The sequence below is a fragment of the Aspergillus thermomutatus genome (assembly GCF_002237265.1).
Source record: "Aspergillus thermomutatus strain HMR AF 39 chromosome Unknown NODE_235, whole genome shotgun sequence".
Classification (NCBI taxonomy): Eukaryota; Fungi; Ascomycota; class Eurotiomycetes; order Eurotiales; family Aspergillaceae; genus Aspergillus; species Aspergillus thermomutatus.
In genome coordinates, this window is record NW_020798285.1 from 1 (window position 1) to 15,412 (window position 15,412).

At 52.2% G+C, this 15,412-nt stretch overlaps 7 protein-coding genes across 7 annotated transcripts; 4 read left to right on the plus strand and 3 right to left on the minus strand.

Annotated features, from left to right (window-relative positions):
* Positions 1-34: 34 nt before the first annotated feature.
* CDV56_100013 (putative MFS monocarboxylate transporter) lies at positions 35-1,370 on the minus strand (the record flags this gene model as incomplete). Its single annotated transcript, XM_026753632.1, has 4 exons — positions 35-661; positions 709-969; positions 1,023-1,120; positions 1,175-1,370. Coding segments are annotated over 4 exons (1,182 nt in total), but the record flags the coding sequence as incomplete, so codon positions are not given.
* A 2,103-nt stretch (positions 1,371-3,473) lies between these two features.
* On the plus strand, positions 3,474-3,989 carry CDV56_100729 (uncharacterized protein; the record flags this gene model as incomplete). The annotated part of the gene is made up of 1 exon (XM_026754348.1): positions 3,474-3,989. One exon carries the CDS (start codon positions 3,474-3,476, stop codon positions 3,987-3,989), a length of 516 nt encoding a protein of 171 aa, XP_026611312.1.
* Positions 3,990-4,115: 126 nt separating this feature from the next.
* CDV56_100825 (putative phosphatidylglycerol specific phospholipase) lies at positions 4,116-5,594 on the minus strand (the record flags this gene model as incomplete). Its single annotated transcript, XM_026754444.1, has 1 exon — positions 4,116-5,594. One exon carries the CDS (start codon positions 5,592-5,594, stop codon positions 4,116-4,118), a length of 1,479 nt encoding a protein of 492 aa, XP_026611313.1.
* A 404-nt stretch (positions 5,595-5,998) lies between these two features.
* On the minus strand, positions 5,999-7,940 carry CDV56_101111 (MDR family MFS transporter; the record flags this gene model as incomplete). Its single annotated transcript, XM_026754730.1, has 4 exons — positions 5,999-6,813; positions 6,875-7,055; positions 7,110-7,727; positions 7,782-7,940. The coding sequence occupies 4 exons, from the start codon at positions 7,938-7,940 to the stop codon at positions 5,999-6,001; spliced, it is 1,773 nt and encodes a 590-aa protein (XP_026611314.1).
* A 258-nt stretch (positions 7,941-8,198) lies between these two features.
* Positions 8,199-10,601, plus strand: CDV56_101448 (putative C6 transcription factor; the record flags this gene model as incomplete). The annotated part of the gene is made up of 4 exons (XM_026755067.1): positions 8,199-8,575; positions 8,630-8,657; positions 8,717-10,179; positions 10,244-10,601. The coding sequence occupies 4 exons, from the start codon at positions 8,199-8,201 to the stop codon at positions 10,599-10,601; spliced, it is 2,226 nt and encodes a 741-aa protein (XP_026611315.1).
* Positions 10,602-11,188: 587 nt separating this feature from the next.
* Positions 11,189-12,011, plus strand: CDV56_101865 (uncharacterized protein; the record flags this gene model as incomplete). The annotated part of the gene is made up of 3 exons (XM_026755484.1): positions 11,189-11,338; positions 11,408-11,616; positions 11,675-12,011. The coding sequence occupies 3 exons, from the start codon at positions 11,189-11,191 to the stop codon at positions 12,009-12,011; spliced, it is 696 nt and encodes a 231-aa protein (XP_026611316.1).
* Positions 12,012-13,155: 1,144 nt separating this feature from the next.
* On the plus strand, positions 13,156-14,941 carry CDV56_102140 (Zn(II)2Cys6 transcription factor; the record flags this gene model as incomplete). Its single annotated transcript, XM_026755759.1, has 3 exons — positions 13,156-13,266; positions 13,325-14,343; positions 14,536-14,941. 3 exons carry the CDS (start codon positions 13,156-13,158, stop codon positions 14,939-14,941), a joined length of 1,536 nt encoding a protein of 511 aa, XP_026611317.1.
* Positions 14,942-15,412: the final 471 nt, after the last annotated feature.

Here is a 15,412-nt window from a genome sequence, read left to right on the forward strand (position 1 = left end):
GCTTCAGCAGCGCCTCGCTCAACGGCCCACTAACCACATTCCCGACCCCCCGCCCCGTCTCCAGGAACGCAAACACCATACTCACATGCGCCGACCGCTCACTCTTCTGCACCTCGTGCGACAGCGCCGACCACGAGGACGAGTACCCCCCCGCGAAGAAGCCATACACAATGCAGAAGATGTACAGGGTGGCCAGGCGGGTGGCGAGCCCCCACAGCAGGAAGACGGAGAGGACGGCGCCGGCCGAGGAGAGGAGGATGCATTTCGTGACGTGGTGGCGGTCGGCCATGTAGCCGGTGAAGATGCAGCCGAAGACGGTCATGAGGTTGAAGAGGGTGACGGTGAGGGAGGCGAGGAAGTCGCTGGCGCCGAGGGTGCGCGCGTACGAGGTCAGGAAGATGGAGGGGATCCAGAAGCCGAGGGCTTGCATTGTGTTGCCGAGTTGGTAGACGAGGTAGACCTTGTCCCAGAGGAAGCGGAGGCTGAGCTGGCGGAGGTGCGAGTGCCGGAGTGGCACGCGCGGCTTGTGGAAGGTCATGAAGGGAGCGGCGAGGAAAAAGAGGCCGATGGAGCAGGCGCGGAGCGTGGTTTGCCAGCCGTAGCGGTTGAGGAGGGTTTGGAGGATGAGGGGGAAGAGGATGCCGGTGAGGCCCGAGCCGCTCTGTGTCTGGTTAGTGGTGGATTTCAGGAGTTGGGACGGAATCATACCCAGACGATGCCGAAGGCGAGACCTTTTTTCTCGACGAACCAGTCGGACAAGAAGAGGATGGACGGGGTGTAGGCGAGACAGCCCCCGATCCCGTATGCCACCCCTTGCGACATGATCAAGTGGGTGACGTTGGTCGAGAACGAACTCAGTCCCAGCGCCAGACACATCAGGACGAATCCCGCAGTCGAAAACCAGCGCCGAGCTCGAGGGAATGCAAACATGATGGCGATGACAATGGGTGTGGGGAGGTAAGCCAAGCCCTACGAAGTTCATATCAGCGTAGGCCATGTATAGGCAGGGGCATATAGCTGACCATTGCGCAGGTTCCAATCGACGCAATCTCAGTCGATCCCGAGAAAGGCTCATGAGTTCGATAATAGTTCTCAAAGACCCCAAACGATTGAGCGAATCCTCTCATCCGTCAACTACTGCCTGCTTCTCCGGACGATGGGAACGACGACTCACCCCATACTATACCTTCCACCATAAAACAAGCCGCCAGAAACAGCCATGCTTGATATCCCCCGTCAACGGGCGGTAGCCGCGAGTCGTCAAGCTCGTCAATGTCGTCCGAGAACTCGTCAGACGAGGTCGGTGTATGCGAGAAGGTCTCTTTGAAGAGCGCTGGGGGTAACGATTCGAGCTCTTTGGTAGCCATCATGGTGCATGGAAACGGGCAAGTAAGCAAGCAACCCCAACCTTAAAATAACAAGGCGTCTCAAACGAAGAGGCAGGATGATGAAATATTCTGCACTGGGATCCGCAAGGGCCCGTATAACATCAGGTGAGGCGTGGCCATGACCGCGGAAGCCAGGGCGAGCACAAGTGAGTAGTCGGTAGAGAGAAAATAGAACCTGGGATCATCCCTTCTGGCGTTGTCACTCGTGGAGAAGCCTTATGATAGTGCTGGTATGTAGGATGCCCCGAGGGAACGAAACAAGTACAGATCGTGTCGATCCGGTCAAGCACCGTGCCATTGGTATGTATACCTAGCCCGTTTGGGATGATGCGGAGAATCCCCTCTTCTTGGTCTTGAGCAGTGTGCTCAGTGATCAAATGTCACTGCCAAACCATTCTCCTCGCCTGCGAGCGTTTGGCTACAGAGCTGAGTGGAAGCTAGGCCGGCCTTGACTGTTGCTCAGGGTCATGCCCTGATTTGGGGCCATTTGCCATTCTACCGCGACAGATTCCGGCTTTTCAATCCTAGGCATGTAGACAAGTATACAAGGCGAGAAATGATAGACAACCTGATACGCGCCCATGACGTTTGATCAGAGCAGTGTACGTTTAGGTCAATCAATTGACATGAAACAGTCGAACGATTAAAGTTGCCTATGATTCAGCTTACAGTATGCTTCCTTGTCTCACTCCAAAGCCAAGCAGTCATTGTCTGCCAAAAAGAAATCATCTTTCGTCATTTCGTCGATCAGCATGCTCTGTGTCAGAGCAGACCAACAGCCTGCAGGAAGATTTCAAACCGGTGCAGAAGGCTTGGAGCTCCGAAAATAACTCGCCTCTCGGAGTATTTGCCAGCTAGACATTCTTCAACGGTATAAGCTCTGAAAATTATGTGGGGACATCGGAAGCTCTTGATCCTGTTGCCCGAACAAGGAGTGGTCGTCGACCTGTTGGACACTGGACAGCTGGGCAAGAACGCGCGTGCTCCTTCATGATTCATTAGCTAATAGTTTCCTTTCTCAATGGGCTTCATATTCATAGGTTACTCTGGGCAATGTCCCTTTGATGCAAAGATCGAAAGTGTGGTTGCATATATCTAAAGCGTTTCATATCAGCTTGAGCTCAAGCGAAGAGAACCTATGGATTACAACTACCAGAATCAGGTATCACTGACCTCATTCCTATTTTCGACAAAAGTAAAAGACTTATCATCTCTTCCGAGCATGTTCAGTCAGTGACATTCCAACCGAGCGAGGGATGAGCGCCTGGAATGCTTGTACCCACTCCTACCTGGTTATAAGCCCTCCGTCCGACATCCCGATGACATTAATGCACTTTTCCGGTTGATTTCCCAGGCCTCAATCTTCTCAGGATAGAGTTCAGCAGGGATGCTGGGTGCTTTGGATGAATCACTGCCCTCAGAGGGCTCTTAATGTGGTTGCAAGTGATAAACATGCTAGCGTGCACAGTTGATAGAATATTGATCCCATGGACAGCCTTATGCGGTGTAGTGAGTCGATGTAGAGCATTTCCATGAGCTTCACAATTATGCCATTCAGCTCCTCGTATAGCCATATGCAGTTACCATGGGTGTATCAATCCGTTTAAGCATTATCTGTAGATGAGCTATAACCTCTCATGGGTGTCTAGCATCACATTCGGTATTGCCAATACGAGATTCCTTACTATAGAGCTGAGAGATAACACTCGATGGGGAACAAAATGGTTTGCGCCACGTTCTCTGCAGACAATTAGACAACTAGACAATTATCCCAGTCAATCCGGTCATGTCGATACATTAGAGTATGTTGGACAAGCCGGCGCTACGTCGGGTCATCATCCACAACCAGCGCTTAGCCAGCGTTGACCATCACCAACCAAAAACACAGCTTGGACAAACTCCAGACTGCGCCACCGTGCTGTGCTGTTTCATTCACTAGCTTTGCTGGCTTCTGTCAGCCTTGCTACGCCGCAGTGTAGTCTGAGCAAACATATAAATTCTCCAGCACAGCATCATCTGCTTCTTCTTGACTACATCACATCTCCCCCTTAACCCACCAAGATATCCCCAACCAGATCCACTACAATGGACATTATCCACTCAATCCTCTCCTGCCTCACAGGCTCCTCCAACGACAAGCCAAAAGTAAAACCCACCCGCACCCGCTCAGAGAACGACCTCGCCTCCGAATTCCTCACCACCCTCCTCACCGCGCATACCACCGACCCCTCTCTAAAGAAAAACCTCGACGAAACCATCCACCCATACAACTGGACCTCCAGCTTAGCCCAGGCTATCCTGCACGGCCTCGAGAACGCCATCCGGTCCGGCAAAACGATGGGCAAAGCAGCCGCCGACGCACTCGTGAAGGCTACGCACGAGGCGTACGAGTTCGCCAAGGAGCATCCCATCTACACGACTATCCTGGCGCTGGGGGTGCTGGCTGTCCTGGCGCCGTGGGTGCTCGAGATACTGGGGTTTGGGGAGCTGGGGCCCATAGAGGGGAGTTTTGCGGCGTACTGGCAGAGCCTGTATGGGGATATGCCCAAGGTGGCGGTTTTTGGGTATTTGCAGAGGATGGGGATGGTCTGGGGGCATTGACTTTTCGTCTTTTTCGAAATAATTTGTCTAGGGTCTTCTTTGGGAGATTGGAGGGGATTTGCGAACTGGAGCAATACCATAACGCCAAATTCAAACATATGCTGATTTATCTTCTGACAGTATGTACTAGAAATCCGCCGGCTCAGGTAACTCCTCCGGCGTGTCCTCCCGATACGTATCCGTAATCAGGTCGGCAAAACTGGCAGACCAGGCCACACGCGGAGACAAGTACTCCAATCCCCACAGATCGGCCACATACTTCAGGATGGAGGTATGCGTGAACTCCCCCGTCTGGTTCGTCGGCTTGTTCTGCACAACGCCCTTGCCCACCCACGGCGACATAAGCACCGTAGGGACCCGGATCCCCAACCTGTCAAACGCAAACGTGGAGATCTTGCCGTCCGGCGCTGTCTCGGTGTAGGTCAGAGCATCGCCTGCAGGCACATTCTCCGGGGGAGGAACGTGGTCAGCGAACCCGCCGTGCTCGTCAAAGGTGAGGATGAAGAGGGTCTCGTGCCACTGCGGAGACGAGCGCAGCGCCTCGTAGACACTCTTGATCCAGCCCTCGCCCATGTTGATGGGTGACGGAGGATGGAAGGACATGTACGAGCAGCATTCGGGGTTGATCCAGGTAAACTGGGGCAGGGTGCCTGCTTTTGCGTCCCGGTAGAACTGGTCGATGGGGCGCACGTTGGTCTCGCTGAGCCCCGACAGGGCGGTCCAGCGGTAAAAGAGCGCGTCGGGGAGGAAGCCGGTCGTGTTGGAGTAGTTGATCCAGCTGATGTTGTTGGCGGAGAGCTGCTCGAAGATGGAGAGCTGGGGCAAGGCCGAGGTGTCGAAGTCGGGATCGTTGGTGCCGTGGCCGTGGGACGTGCCGGAGGTCAGATAGGCGCGATTGGGGTTGGTTGGGCCGGGCACGGCGGCGAACCAGCGGTCGAAGAGCACAAAGTTCTCTGCCATGGCGTTGAAGACGGGAACGTGCTCGGGGGTGTAGTAGTTGATGACCTCGCCCGCTCGAGAGAGGTCGCCTTCGATGCCGTAGGAGGCGATCTGCTCGGCAACGAAGCCTTGCATGCTGGGGGAATGCACATCGTAATCTGGATGGTAGGTGCTGTACACCTGCTGGTTTCCACCGGTGATACTGTGGTCAGGGTCATCCGGCGCGACATTCTTCGCCGTGGGCTTTGCGCACACCATTGGCGAGTGGGGATCGGAGACATTGGCCGGGTTGCAGTACTCGCGGTGGACGAGACCGTCAATGCTGGGATTGTATGTGAGTCCGCCGGCATAGTTGTCGAACGACAGGTTCTCCTGCACCAGAACCACGACGTTCTTGATAGGACTGAAGATTCTGCCATGGGGCGCATGAGGAGCAGCCCCTGCGCCAAAACCCAGCGTGAAGAAAACAGCCAGCGACAAGACACTCATAGTAAACAGTACCAGCGAGATGGCGACGAGAGCCCACCAGGAACGGGGTCGTCTGCGCGACCCCCAGATATTTATCTCCTCGGGTGGATCATGCGGTAGCAGGTGCTCCGTCTCGTCAGAGGGGTGTTTATCTGGTCGGAATCCTGCATGTGCATCTTCATCTGTTTGGGGTTGCATTTTGGCGGTGGTTTCTATGCAGAAGATGCAACCCTTCTCTGGATGTTGATGATAGTCCTGAGGATAGGATCACTCCCCTTCCCTGGCAGATCATTCTCATGTCCGACGTGGGGTTTCTCTTGGCTGATGATCTGATCTGATCATCCGGCATCCACTCGCCCGTCAACATGTGAGGGATACGTTTTCTCATTGGGCAGAGCACGCTCTAGTCCTGAGAACTAAGAACCCGCGTGTGCTATGATTCTATTGGTCTTGTGGTGTTGATTTGCGGATCGGAGCGGATATCCTCATTTCCCTGGATGTAAGGCATCTATCTCTATTGTACAGTTCTACACAATCTAGGATGTAAATTATAACTGTCACGGGCACTAAACGCTATCACACCACTCAAGCACTCCTCTCCTCTAATTTCTTCCGCTCGGCTTTGGCTCGGATCGTGAAGCCGTGCGCATGGCCCCATTGCCCACCATCGACTTGTCGCAGCTCTGGTCATCCTGCGCCTCCTCCACTACTTTAATCTCCGTCAAATCATTCTGGTCCCTGCCCTCCTCAGCAGCCTGTCCGTCAGACGCAGGCTTCGAGGGCGGCTGCTTCTTTTTGACGGTGCGCCATTCCATCGCCACCCCGCCCACGATGGCGAGGCAGGCCATGACGAGACCAACCTGGAAGCACACCCGCAGCGAGTCGTTATATGCCACCAGCGAAGCAGCGCGGTCCTCGACGGGGACGTGATCGAGAAGCTGGGTCGCACCCGAGTTCTGGATGATTTGCGGACTGATACCGGGAAGTCCTGCGAGACGCTTGGCCAGCTGGTTGCTGAGCACGTTCTGACCGACCGACGTAAAGACAGCGCCAAAGAGCTGCTGGCCAAAGAACATGAGCGATGCGCCGACGGCCACCTGCTCGCGTGGGAGCACTGTCTGTGCCGCCATGTTCGGTATCTGGTTGCAGGTGCCGAGGCCGAAGCCGTACAGGACCTGGAAGCCGATCCACTTGCCCTTTGATGTGTCCACCCCCAGAGTGGTAAGCAGACCGGCGCCGATTGAGGAGAGGCAGACCCCGAGCATCAGAAAGGGCGTGTAGTAGCCGATACGCGAGATCAGCTGGCCAGTGAGAATGGACGCTACAACCAGCGGGAGGACCATAGGAAGGAGGTGGATGCCGCTGTCGACGGCCGAGACGCCATCAATAACCTGGAACCAGATGGGAAGATAGTACACTGTCGTCCTGGTGTTGGCATGCGGATCACAAGTGAAGTTTTGAGATTCCAGCCGACTCACCGAACAAGATCGTATGTGCGCCGAGACAGCAGCTCGCCCAAAAGCCGGAGGCGATGCTCCGTTGGAGAAAGATGCGTGGTGGAAGCGTCGCCTGCTCTGGCTTCCACACCTGGATCAAGACGAACGCGATCAGAAGCATAAAGGCCAGCACCAGCAACGCGACGATTCGACCCTCGCTCCACTAGACGCGGTCAACACCACTGGCGAACGAAGGGCACTATGAAAGAAGACTTACCGCGTACTTGGTACCACCCCACTGCAGAGCCAAGCAAAGACACACGATGCCAGGAAGGATGGCAAGCAGGCCCAGACCATTCAGCTGACGCAGCTTCTCCTTCAACGGCTTCTGGGTATTCGGACGGCTGGGGACTTGGAGCAGAAGAAGAACGACCATCATTACCACTCCTCCCAGGGGAAGATTGATGTAAAAGCACCATCTCCAGGTGACGTTGGTGGTGAAGGCGCCGCCAACCAGCGGGCCAGTCACCGAAGCAACCCCAAACACAGCCCCAAAAAACCCCTGATACTTGGGCCGCTTGTGCAGCGGAAGTGCAAACACAACGATGGTCATGACACCCGAGAGAATGCCTCCAGCGCCCAGGCCAGCGATGGCTCTGCCGAGAATGAACCCGATCGAGTTGGGAGCCGCGCCACAGAGGGCCGAACCGACCTCGAACAGGACAATGGACGTCATGAAAGTGGCCTTGATGCTGAAGATGGTGTATATCTTCCCAAACAACAGCTGGAAAGCACAGTTGGTGAGCAGATATGCCGTGCCATACCAGCCAATATCGCCTGCTGAATGAAACTCGTCGGTGATTTGGGGGATCGCAGTCGAGATGATGAGCCGGTCCTGCAGGGTCAGTTTATAGAGTCGATTTCAACAGGGATATGACTCAACACACACCAGGGAAACCAGAAACATCCCAATGAAAATGGAGATTATCAGCAGAAAAAGCTTGAGGCCAGTAGGGTAGACAATGTCATCCTTGTCCTTGTCGTCTTTGGCCTTGTTGATGGTCGTACTCGTACTCGTGCCACTGTGAGGCTTCTCTTGAGACATCATCGTATTGATATCGAAGCAATTGGCGAGAAACTGAAAAGAAAGAAAATCAATGGACCTTACTTCCGCTGAGGACACAATTTGAATGAGCAGAGCATTCATAATAAATCAGAATAAAAGGATATCGCATTCGCAGTAAAGCCCCCTCGCTGCTCGGGGCTCAAAAGTTATTTTTTCCCGAACGCCGAGAGCCTCGCCTTTTTCTGCTCTTCTTTTCTTCCTCGCCCCGACACGTACCTTATCCCATGCATACTATGCAGAATGGCTCAGTCTGAAGCCGGCGGCAATTTCAAAAGCTACTCTTGCTTGGCATGTCGGCAGCGAAAGGTCAAATGCGACCGGCGTGCTCCGTGTTCCAACTGTGTCAAGGCCGACAAGCAATGCAGCTTCATTCCCCCGACGCGCGGGAAGCGTAAAAGGACCAAACCTCCCCGAGAGGGTCTGCACGCCAAATTGGAACGGTACGAGAAACTGCTGAGTTTACACGGCATCAAAACTGAGCCCTCTCATGATCTCGATGACTCCGACTCCGAAACTGATGCGTGGATGAACGAGGATGCCAATGCTGTCGTCACCACAATCGAGGAGACGAAACCAAAACTCGTCATAAGAGAAGGGGTATCCCGATACTTTGACAGGTGTGCTTGCGTCTTTTCCCTTCTGCCATGTTCCTAGCATCTGATATCCTGCAGTGCACCTTGGTCTACTTTCGGCGGCGAAGTAAGCAGTCTCGCTCTTTCGTCCTGGCAGTCTCGCAGTCTTGTCTAACTGTCGTTTAGTTTCAACATCCGGAAGTCGGTAGTAGGCCTACAGATGAATCGTTTCTCGACGAAAGCGGGTTGTTCTTCATTCAGAATGAGAAACTCGAAAATCTCGCAAGCCTCCACCCGTCCGTTCAGATACTGCCAAAGTTAAGGGAGATATACGTCGATCGGGTTGACCCTCTGGTTAAAATCTTGCATCTTCCGACATTCTGGACTGCGTTAACAAATGGACTGCGACATCCAGCGGAGCGATCCAAAAGTCTAGAGGCTATGATGTTCGCTTTCTACCTGGCGATCGTTAGCACTCTCAATGACGACGAGTGCCAGGATCTATTTGGAGTCTCGCAATCGGTCACGTATCCCCGCTATAGACTCGCAAGTCGTCAAGCTCTGGTCAATGCCAGATTCCTGTCGACTTCCGATCCAATGACCCTTCAGGCTTATGCAATGTTCATGGTAAGCGACGCTATCCAGCCCTTTTTCACGAGTCTAACGAAGAAGATGTGCGTCCGAAAAAGTCACCCATGTGACACCTTATTTGTCTTGTCCGGCGTCGCCATCCGGCTGGCACGCAAAATGGGATTCCACCGCGATGGCTCATTTCTTGGACTTTCGCCATTCGACACCGAAATGCGGAGACGACTGTGGTGGCATTTGGTCCATGTGGACTTTCGCATAGCCGATGTGCTGGGGACAAGACCGTCCATGGATCTTTCCTGCGCGGACACCAAAATGCCACTCAATGTCGACGACGAGGATCTCCATCCAGACATGACTGACCTGCCCCCTATACGCAACGGCATTACCTCTATCTCCCTTTGCCTGATCAGACACGAGATCATGGTCTCCTTGCGTAATCTCTCGACATCGTCTCCTGCCGACTTGCGCTGGGAAGTACTCCTGGGGCCCAATATCACCCCGGCCAAAAAGGACAATATCATCTGCCAAATCGAGGATCATTTAGAACGAAAGTACTTGCGGTATTGCGACCCGGCAAACCCGCTCCATACTTTCGTATCGATCATGATCCGGTTCTGCATATGCAAGATGAAGCTCGTTGCTCATAACCCGCGCCAATTCGCCAGCAGTCCCCCCAAAGACCCCCAAAGTGAGCGCGACATGGTATTTGCTAATGCCACCAAGTTATTGGAATATGTAACTTTGGTGCAAGGCGGTCATCGCGGTCTGGAGAAATACACGTGGCAGATAGGCACAAGCGCTCTGTGGAACGCAATGCTTTACGTGCTTATCGAAGTTCGACATCGCAAAACCGGGCCGGAGGTTGACCGGTCCTGGCAGTTGATCGGAGTCGTGTTCTCTTGCCCTCGAGCCTTTGGCAGAACCGCTGAACCCGTGGATACGGTGCTCCGCAAGTGGACACTGGAGGTTTGGGACCACTACGTTGCTGCTTCGAAGGCTGAGGGGCTGCCGGAACCATCAACCCCTGAGTATATCCATGCAATTCGCAGTAGGATCAGGTCAACAACAGATTCAGTATCTCGACCCGAAACTCTGTCTGCGGACCGTGGTCCTGTTGTTGAGAGTTCGCTCGGCTGCAACCAAATACAATCCCACGCACGTGAAAGTCTTCCTGATCTCGGACTTGAGTCTTACGAGTTTCCTGATATTCTGTCCTTCGAAATGGATCCGAATGAATGGGTACAGTGGGAACAATTGGTCGCGGAGGGAGGCTTCCCCTGAGTGCGACTACGTCCTGGAGGAGGCAGAAGACACCGCTGTCATGCTCATCGGCGTCGAGGCAGAACTACCCTTTGCTCTAGGCGTGGCAGGAAAACTCAAAGAGACTCAGTGTATTGTCGCGCAGGTTGCCAGTTTTCCCTGCCAGCGGCTGTTCGAGCAGCAATCGGTGGAGTACAAGCGTTGGAAAGGAAACAGCTAGAGGCTTGTTTGATGGTTCTCAAATCAACTCTAATCCACCTTAAGACCTTCCTGGCGACCAGACCAGATATATGAGGATCCTCTTAGATGATAAGTCCTTCAAACAGGGTCAACCTGCTGTCATTATCAGCTGAAGCAGCTTGGGGGTCATGAAGCAGTAGACAATCGCCTTCCTATGATGATGCAAGAGAACAGTGGCAGGCTTTACAAGTGCAGAGACCTGCATAATACATGTGAATCGGGAGTGCTAGCTAGGGTTATGTCTCAGACTGAAGAAGAGTGCCTTATGCATGAGATTAAGTACCTTATAAGAGCTTCATCGCGCAGCGAAAAATAACTATACCTAGTGCTCTGCCATAATACTTGACACAGCATATGATAAGCTTCACTCTTTTGCCAAGACTGCCTACCTCAACAATCCCTTCCTATCTGGTACAAGCATACTGGCTTGGCACAGCTGTTTCATGTCATTTAGGCAACACTATAACAATAATTTAAGTCTACAGAAACTCCTGCTTCCTAAAATCTCCCACATCTAATCGCAGAAAGTTCAGATCACTCACATTCTCAGCATTAAAGTCAGCTATCATGATGGAGAAACTTGAACATCGATCAGATAATTCTTTTGTCAATGTTCGAATCACCCTCATTGTTATTGCCATCGTCTCTTTTCCCTTCAACCTAATTGGCATCTTTATCGAAAACGCCCAGACTGCTTCGATCAATCAGATAGTAGCTGTAAGTACAGCCTTCCCCATATACTTTTTTTCATGACATGATCGTAACCCAGGATATTTCACCATTTAGCTTAGCAGTTCTGGCCTGTCAGCTATCATGTGGCTCTACTGGCACCGGCAACATCCAGCATCGCTAAAATCTACCGCTGGTATGATGATCACCGACTTTTTCTTCGCAATCTACCTCACAGTAATATACCTCACTATGATCATCATTTCTGGGGCCGCGAGAAAGCATGTGGTTTTCGTGTATGGCAACCTAGCGTGTCTTGTCTCTGGGTAAGTGCCCAACAAGCTATCCTTTCTTCTCCAGCGAAGCTAATGTAAAACTCTCAAGGCTTTTCCACGCATATGCAGCCTTGAAGGTTGCCATCGACAGATATAAGGCTTATTTAGCCCGCGTATCTCGGCCCAAGAGTGTCGCATTCTGTCCCCGCTGCTCTCGCATGCCAGACTATCATATTATGGATGGAGATCAAGAGGTGGGTGTGGCTGTTCTTGCACTGTCTCCAGGACCCATCAATGCCGAGAGTGAACCTCTCATGGGCAGTGATAGTACTACCTCAGCAGAATGTGCCCCCTTCCGAGTTTCCGAGGACACTGCGGTCAGTCTAGGGAGTGCCTTTACTGTGGAGACATTTGACGGGTCTGCGGCAGCAGTCCAGACAAAGTGAACTAGTGTTATGGGAACCGGATTTCTGAAGGTAGTCAGGCTCATCAATGTAGAGCGGATAATCTGCCCTTCGCGGGGGAGGAAAAAGGTAGAGCATAATATCTATCAACTGCACTCTGCAGGAGAAACGATTATCTAGCAGAGGGAGAGGGAGCGTTTTCTACACTGGGACGCGTGTTTGGCGCTATGCATAAGACGGCAGGGAGCGAACCTCTCCCCAGAGGCTCATAGAGGCTCTCAACATCATCTTTCATCTCTATGAAAATGTACATTGCCATTCTTCAGGAGGGATCCCATACCAAAGGTAAAATTAAACTCCAGTAGGTAGATATATATGGAATTCTACCTGCTCGTCAAAACTCTGCAGTTCCTCAGATCCCCTACTTAGAGTCTCATGACTCTTAGACTGACTTTATCAGGCTTAAGTATATCTCCACGTCCCTAGTTCTTCATGAATAATACCTGCTTATGATACATATTGGGAATCTTGTCCCTCTCACCAGCCTTGATGGTTAATGTTTTTACTATATTTCAAGACTATGCTAGCTACTTCAGCCTGCTTTCCAGACATAGATATTAGAGCTAGATCTCAGAGGTTAGGACGCGTATTGTACAGGATGATGCATTGTCCTACCTGCAGATTCCAGTAGCCTTCATATGAATACGAAGGACTTCCCCGCGTCTATGTACATGCTTGAATTGCTGATATGGACTACTGTTATCCGTTAATCTAGCACATACAACCATAGGGTGTGCCCGAATCCACTATATTTTGTATGAAGCTAGTCATAACCTTCATACTGAAGCTGTTACTGGCTCTTCCTCTCCTACTACTGACTAAAGAGCAGAGAACAATGACGCCGGACTCAACCAATGTCAAGAGCTAGTCCTAAATTAGGACATGATTTGGAATAGCTGCAGGCAAATAACCTAAATACGTTAGTGCTGATTCTGCTTGGGTGTCATCATTCGTGGGGCTGATGCACTTTCAGCCTCAAAAAAGACTCCAGAATTGACCCCGAGTCTAATTTCGGTATTTACGCCCAAGTGTTTCTCGACAGACTTGGAAGACGAGCTCTGAGACACCTTGGTTAATACCCTTTGTGCCGATTTCTTAATTCGCGAAATCCAGTGGCGTCGACAATATGGCTGGCGATACGACGCTCCTGGAACTGCAGCCGACAGGATTCAGACTCCGGAAAACACACGAGAAATCTAGGAACGGGTGCCTCAGATGTAAACAACAGCGGAAGAAGGTAGGTCGTTTCTCCATCTCGATGACTCTACACGCGGTGTTCTGATCATATCGCCCAGTGCGATGAGTTGAGACCGAGCTGCTCCAGATGTACCAAGCGCATGTATACATGTCGGTACCAGAACCCTTCCAGTGATGGCAACTTGTCAAAGGAGCAGGGATCGACTCAAATCCCTGTTTCCAGTTTGCCTGTCTCCCCCACAATCCCCAGTACTGCAGTTCCAAACTCTGCGTCGCCCTTAGCACTTTCAAGTGGTCACAGTCCTTTGTCTAGTGGACAACCTGCTTCCTTTTCAAGTCTGAGTACGGATGAAGGAAGACCGCCCTTGGATAGGCACACTCCTGGTACTCTTGATTCGATAGAACTCAGTCTCTTGAGCCACTACCTCACACACACCAGCCGAACTATACCTGTCGACGATCTCGATCTCTACGCTCTTTCGGTAGGGGTGCCAAATCTCGCTTTCAGTTCCGGCGTGGTCATGTCATCCTTGTTAGCCCTGGGAGCAGCCTGCAAGTCGCACGATATAGCCAAGCGAGCCCACGCGCTCCTGGACCCCCAGAGCCTAATGGATATTCGAAAGCTACTTGCGCTTGCGGAGCGCCATCACCAGGCTTCCCTACGGCACATACAAGCGACCATGCAGAACTCGGATTCGTACGATCACGTTCTTGCAAACGCAGCATTGATGGTCTTGTACGCCTCTGCTAGCCACTCCATCCGAGTGCATCTGGCGGCCGCTGCAAAAAAGTGTAGGCAGCGGCTGCCAAATGAGTTGCTTCCGCAGCACTCGCAATGGATCTCGTTCACACGCGCGGCCCATACAGCGTCAACTGCAATTCTCAACGGTCTCGTGGCCGCCGCAGAGGGAATTTGCACCGCCGCCTCCAGCCCGATTCTTGATGCACGATCGAAATTACCGAATCCGGTTCTTTGTAGCACAGATGGCTTATCACCGGAGGATGGTCCATCCGAGAACACGAAGCGCATATTTCTGCCTCTGGTCGCCTCTACATTCAATCGAGCTCTTGAGAGTCTATGCAGGAGAGCTGAATTGACAACCGCTCTTTTGAAAAGGTCAGAGCCTTTTGCAGCCGACCACCTACAGCAACAGGCGTGCTTGGAAACTGTATCTGTACTTGAGAGATGTGCATGCGCAGCTCTATCCACAAGAGAAGGTAGCAAAAGCGTCGAGCTGCCAAGATATCAGCCAATATCATGTAGTGAATTATCGAGAGTCTCACCATGGGTGACAAGATACATGATCAGCGTCACTTCGATGGAGTCGCCGCAGATACTCCGACGGATCATCATGTCTTTTCTGAACAAGGCTCCGGCTGAGTATCTTAATCTCGTCCGGTCAGTGCTCGATTCACCCTCCGCGGGGGCGAGGGCTGAGAATTGGACGACACGAGACTCACCTGGGACGGAGGTACCGCTGCTCGACGCGACGCATTTACTAGCAATGGACATCTTCGCCCATTGGCTGGTCCTTGTTATGTTACTGGATGGCGTCTGGTGGATTAGTGATATTGGAGAGTGGGAGCTTGGCCAGGTTGTATCCTTAATGAAGACTCAGGATCTGCCGAGCCAGCCAGCAGATATTGGACAAACGTGGTGGCCCGAGACCATGTACTCAGTTAAGCGGGAGCTCACTCCCAGTGCCCAGCACTGATCGATCTTGAGATAATCATTTTATGCCAGACTATTAAGCCATCTCGTTACTACTCGTGCGCAGCGTGTCTGAAGTTTTGATTATCAACAAAGCCAACATGGCACGGGGTTTACAGTTGCGGATGAGGGGTGTGGCATGGCGTATCATAAGCGTATTATATGACTCTAAGCCAACAGCCCCATATTTGGAGCATCGTAGTAGGAGAGAGTGTGTGATAAATACAAACATCAAATGGGCCCAGCTAAGGGACTTTATGGCGCACAAACTCAATTCATGCTTCATTTCCCTCTCTTCCCCAGTTCAAAATCACAATGCAGTCGGTAGTTCATAAGACCAATGTGACTCCCCAGCCCATAGCGGAAAAGAATTTGAAAGCACCTGATAGTACTCAAGAGGCAAGAGGCTATCCAACTGGGACTCGATGCAACCACGCTTGTCCACAGGTCGCTGCTCGAATCGATCCTCAATCCA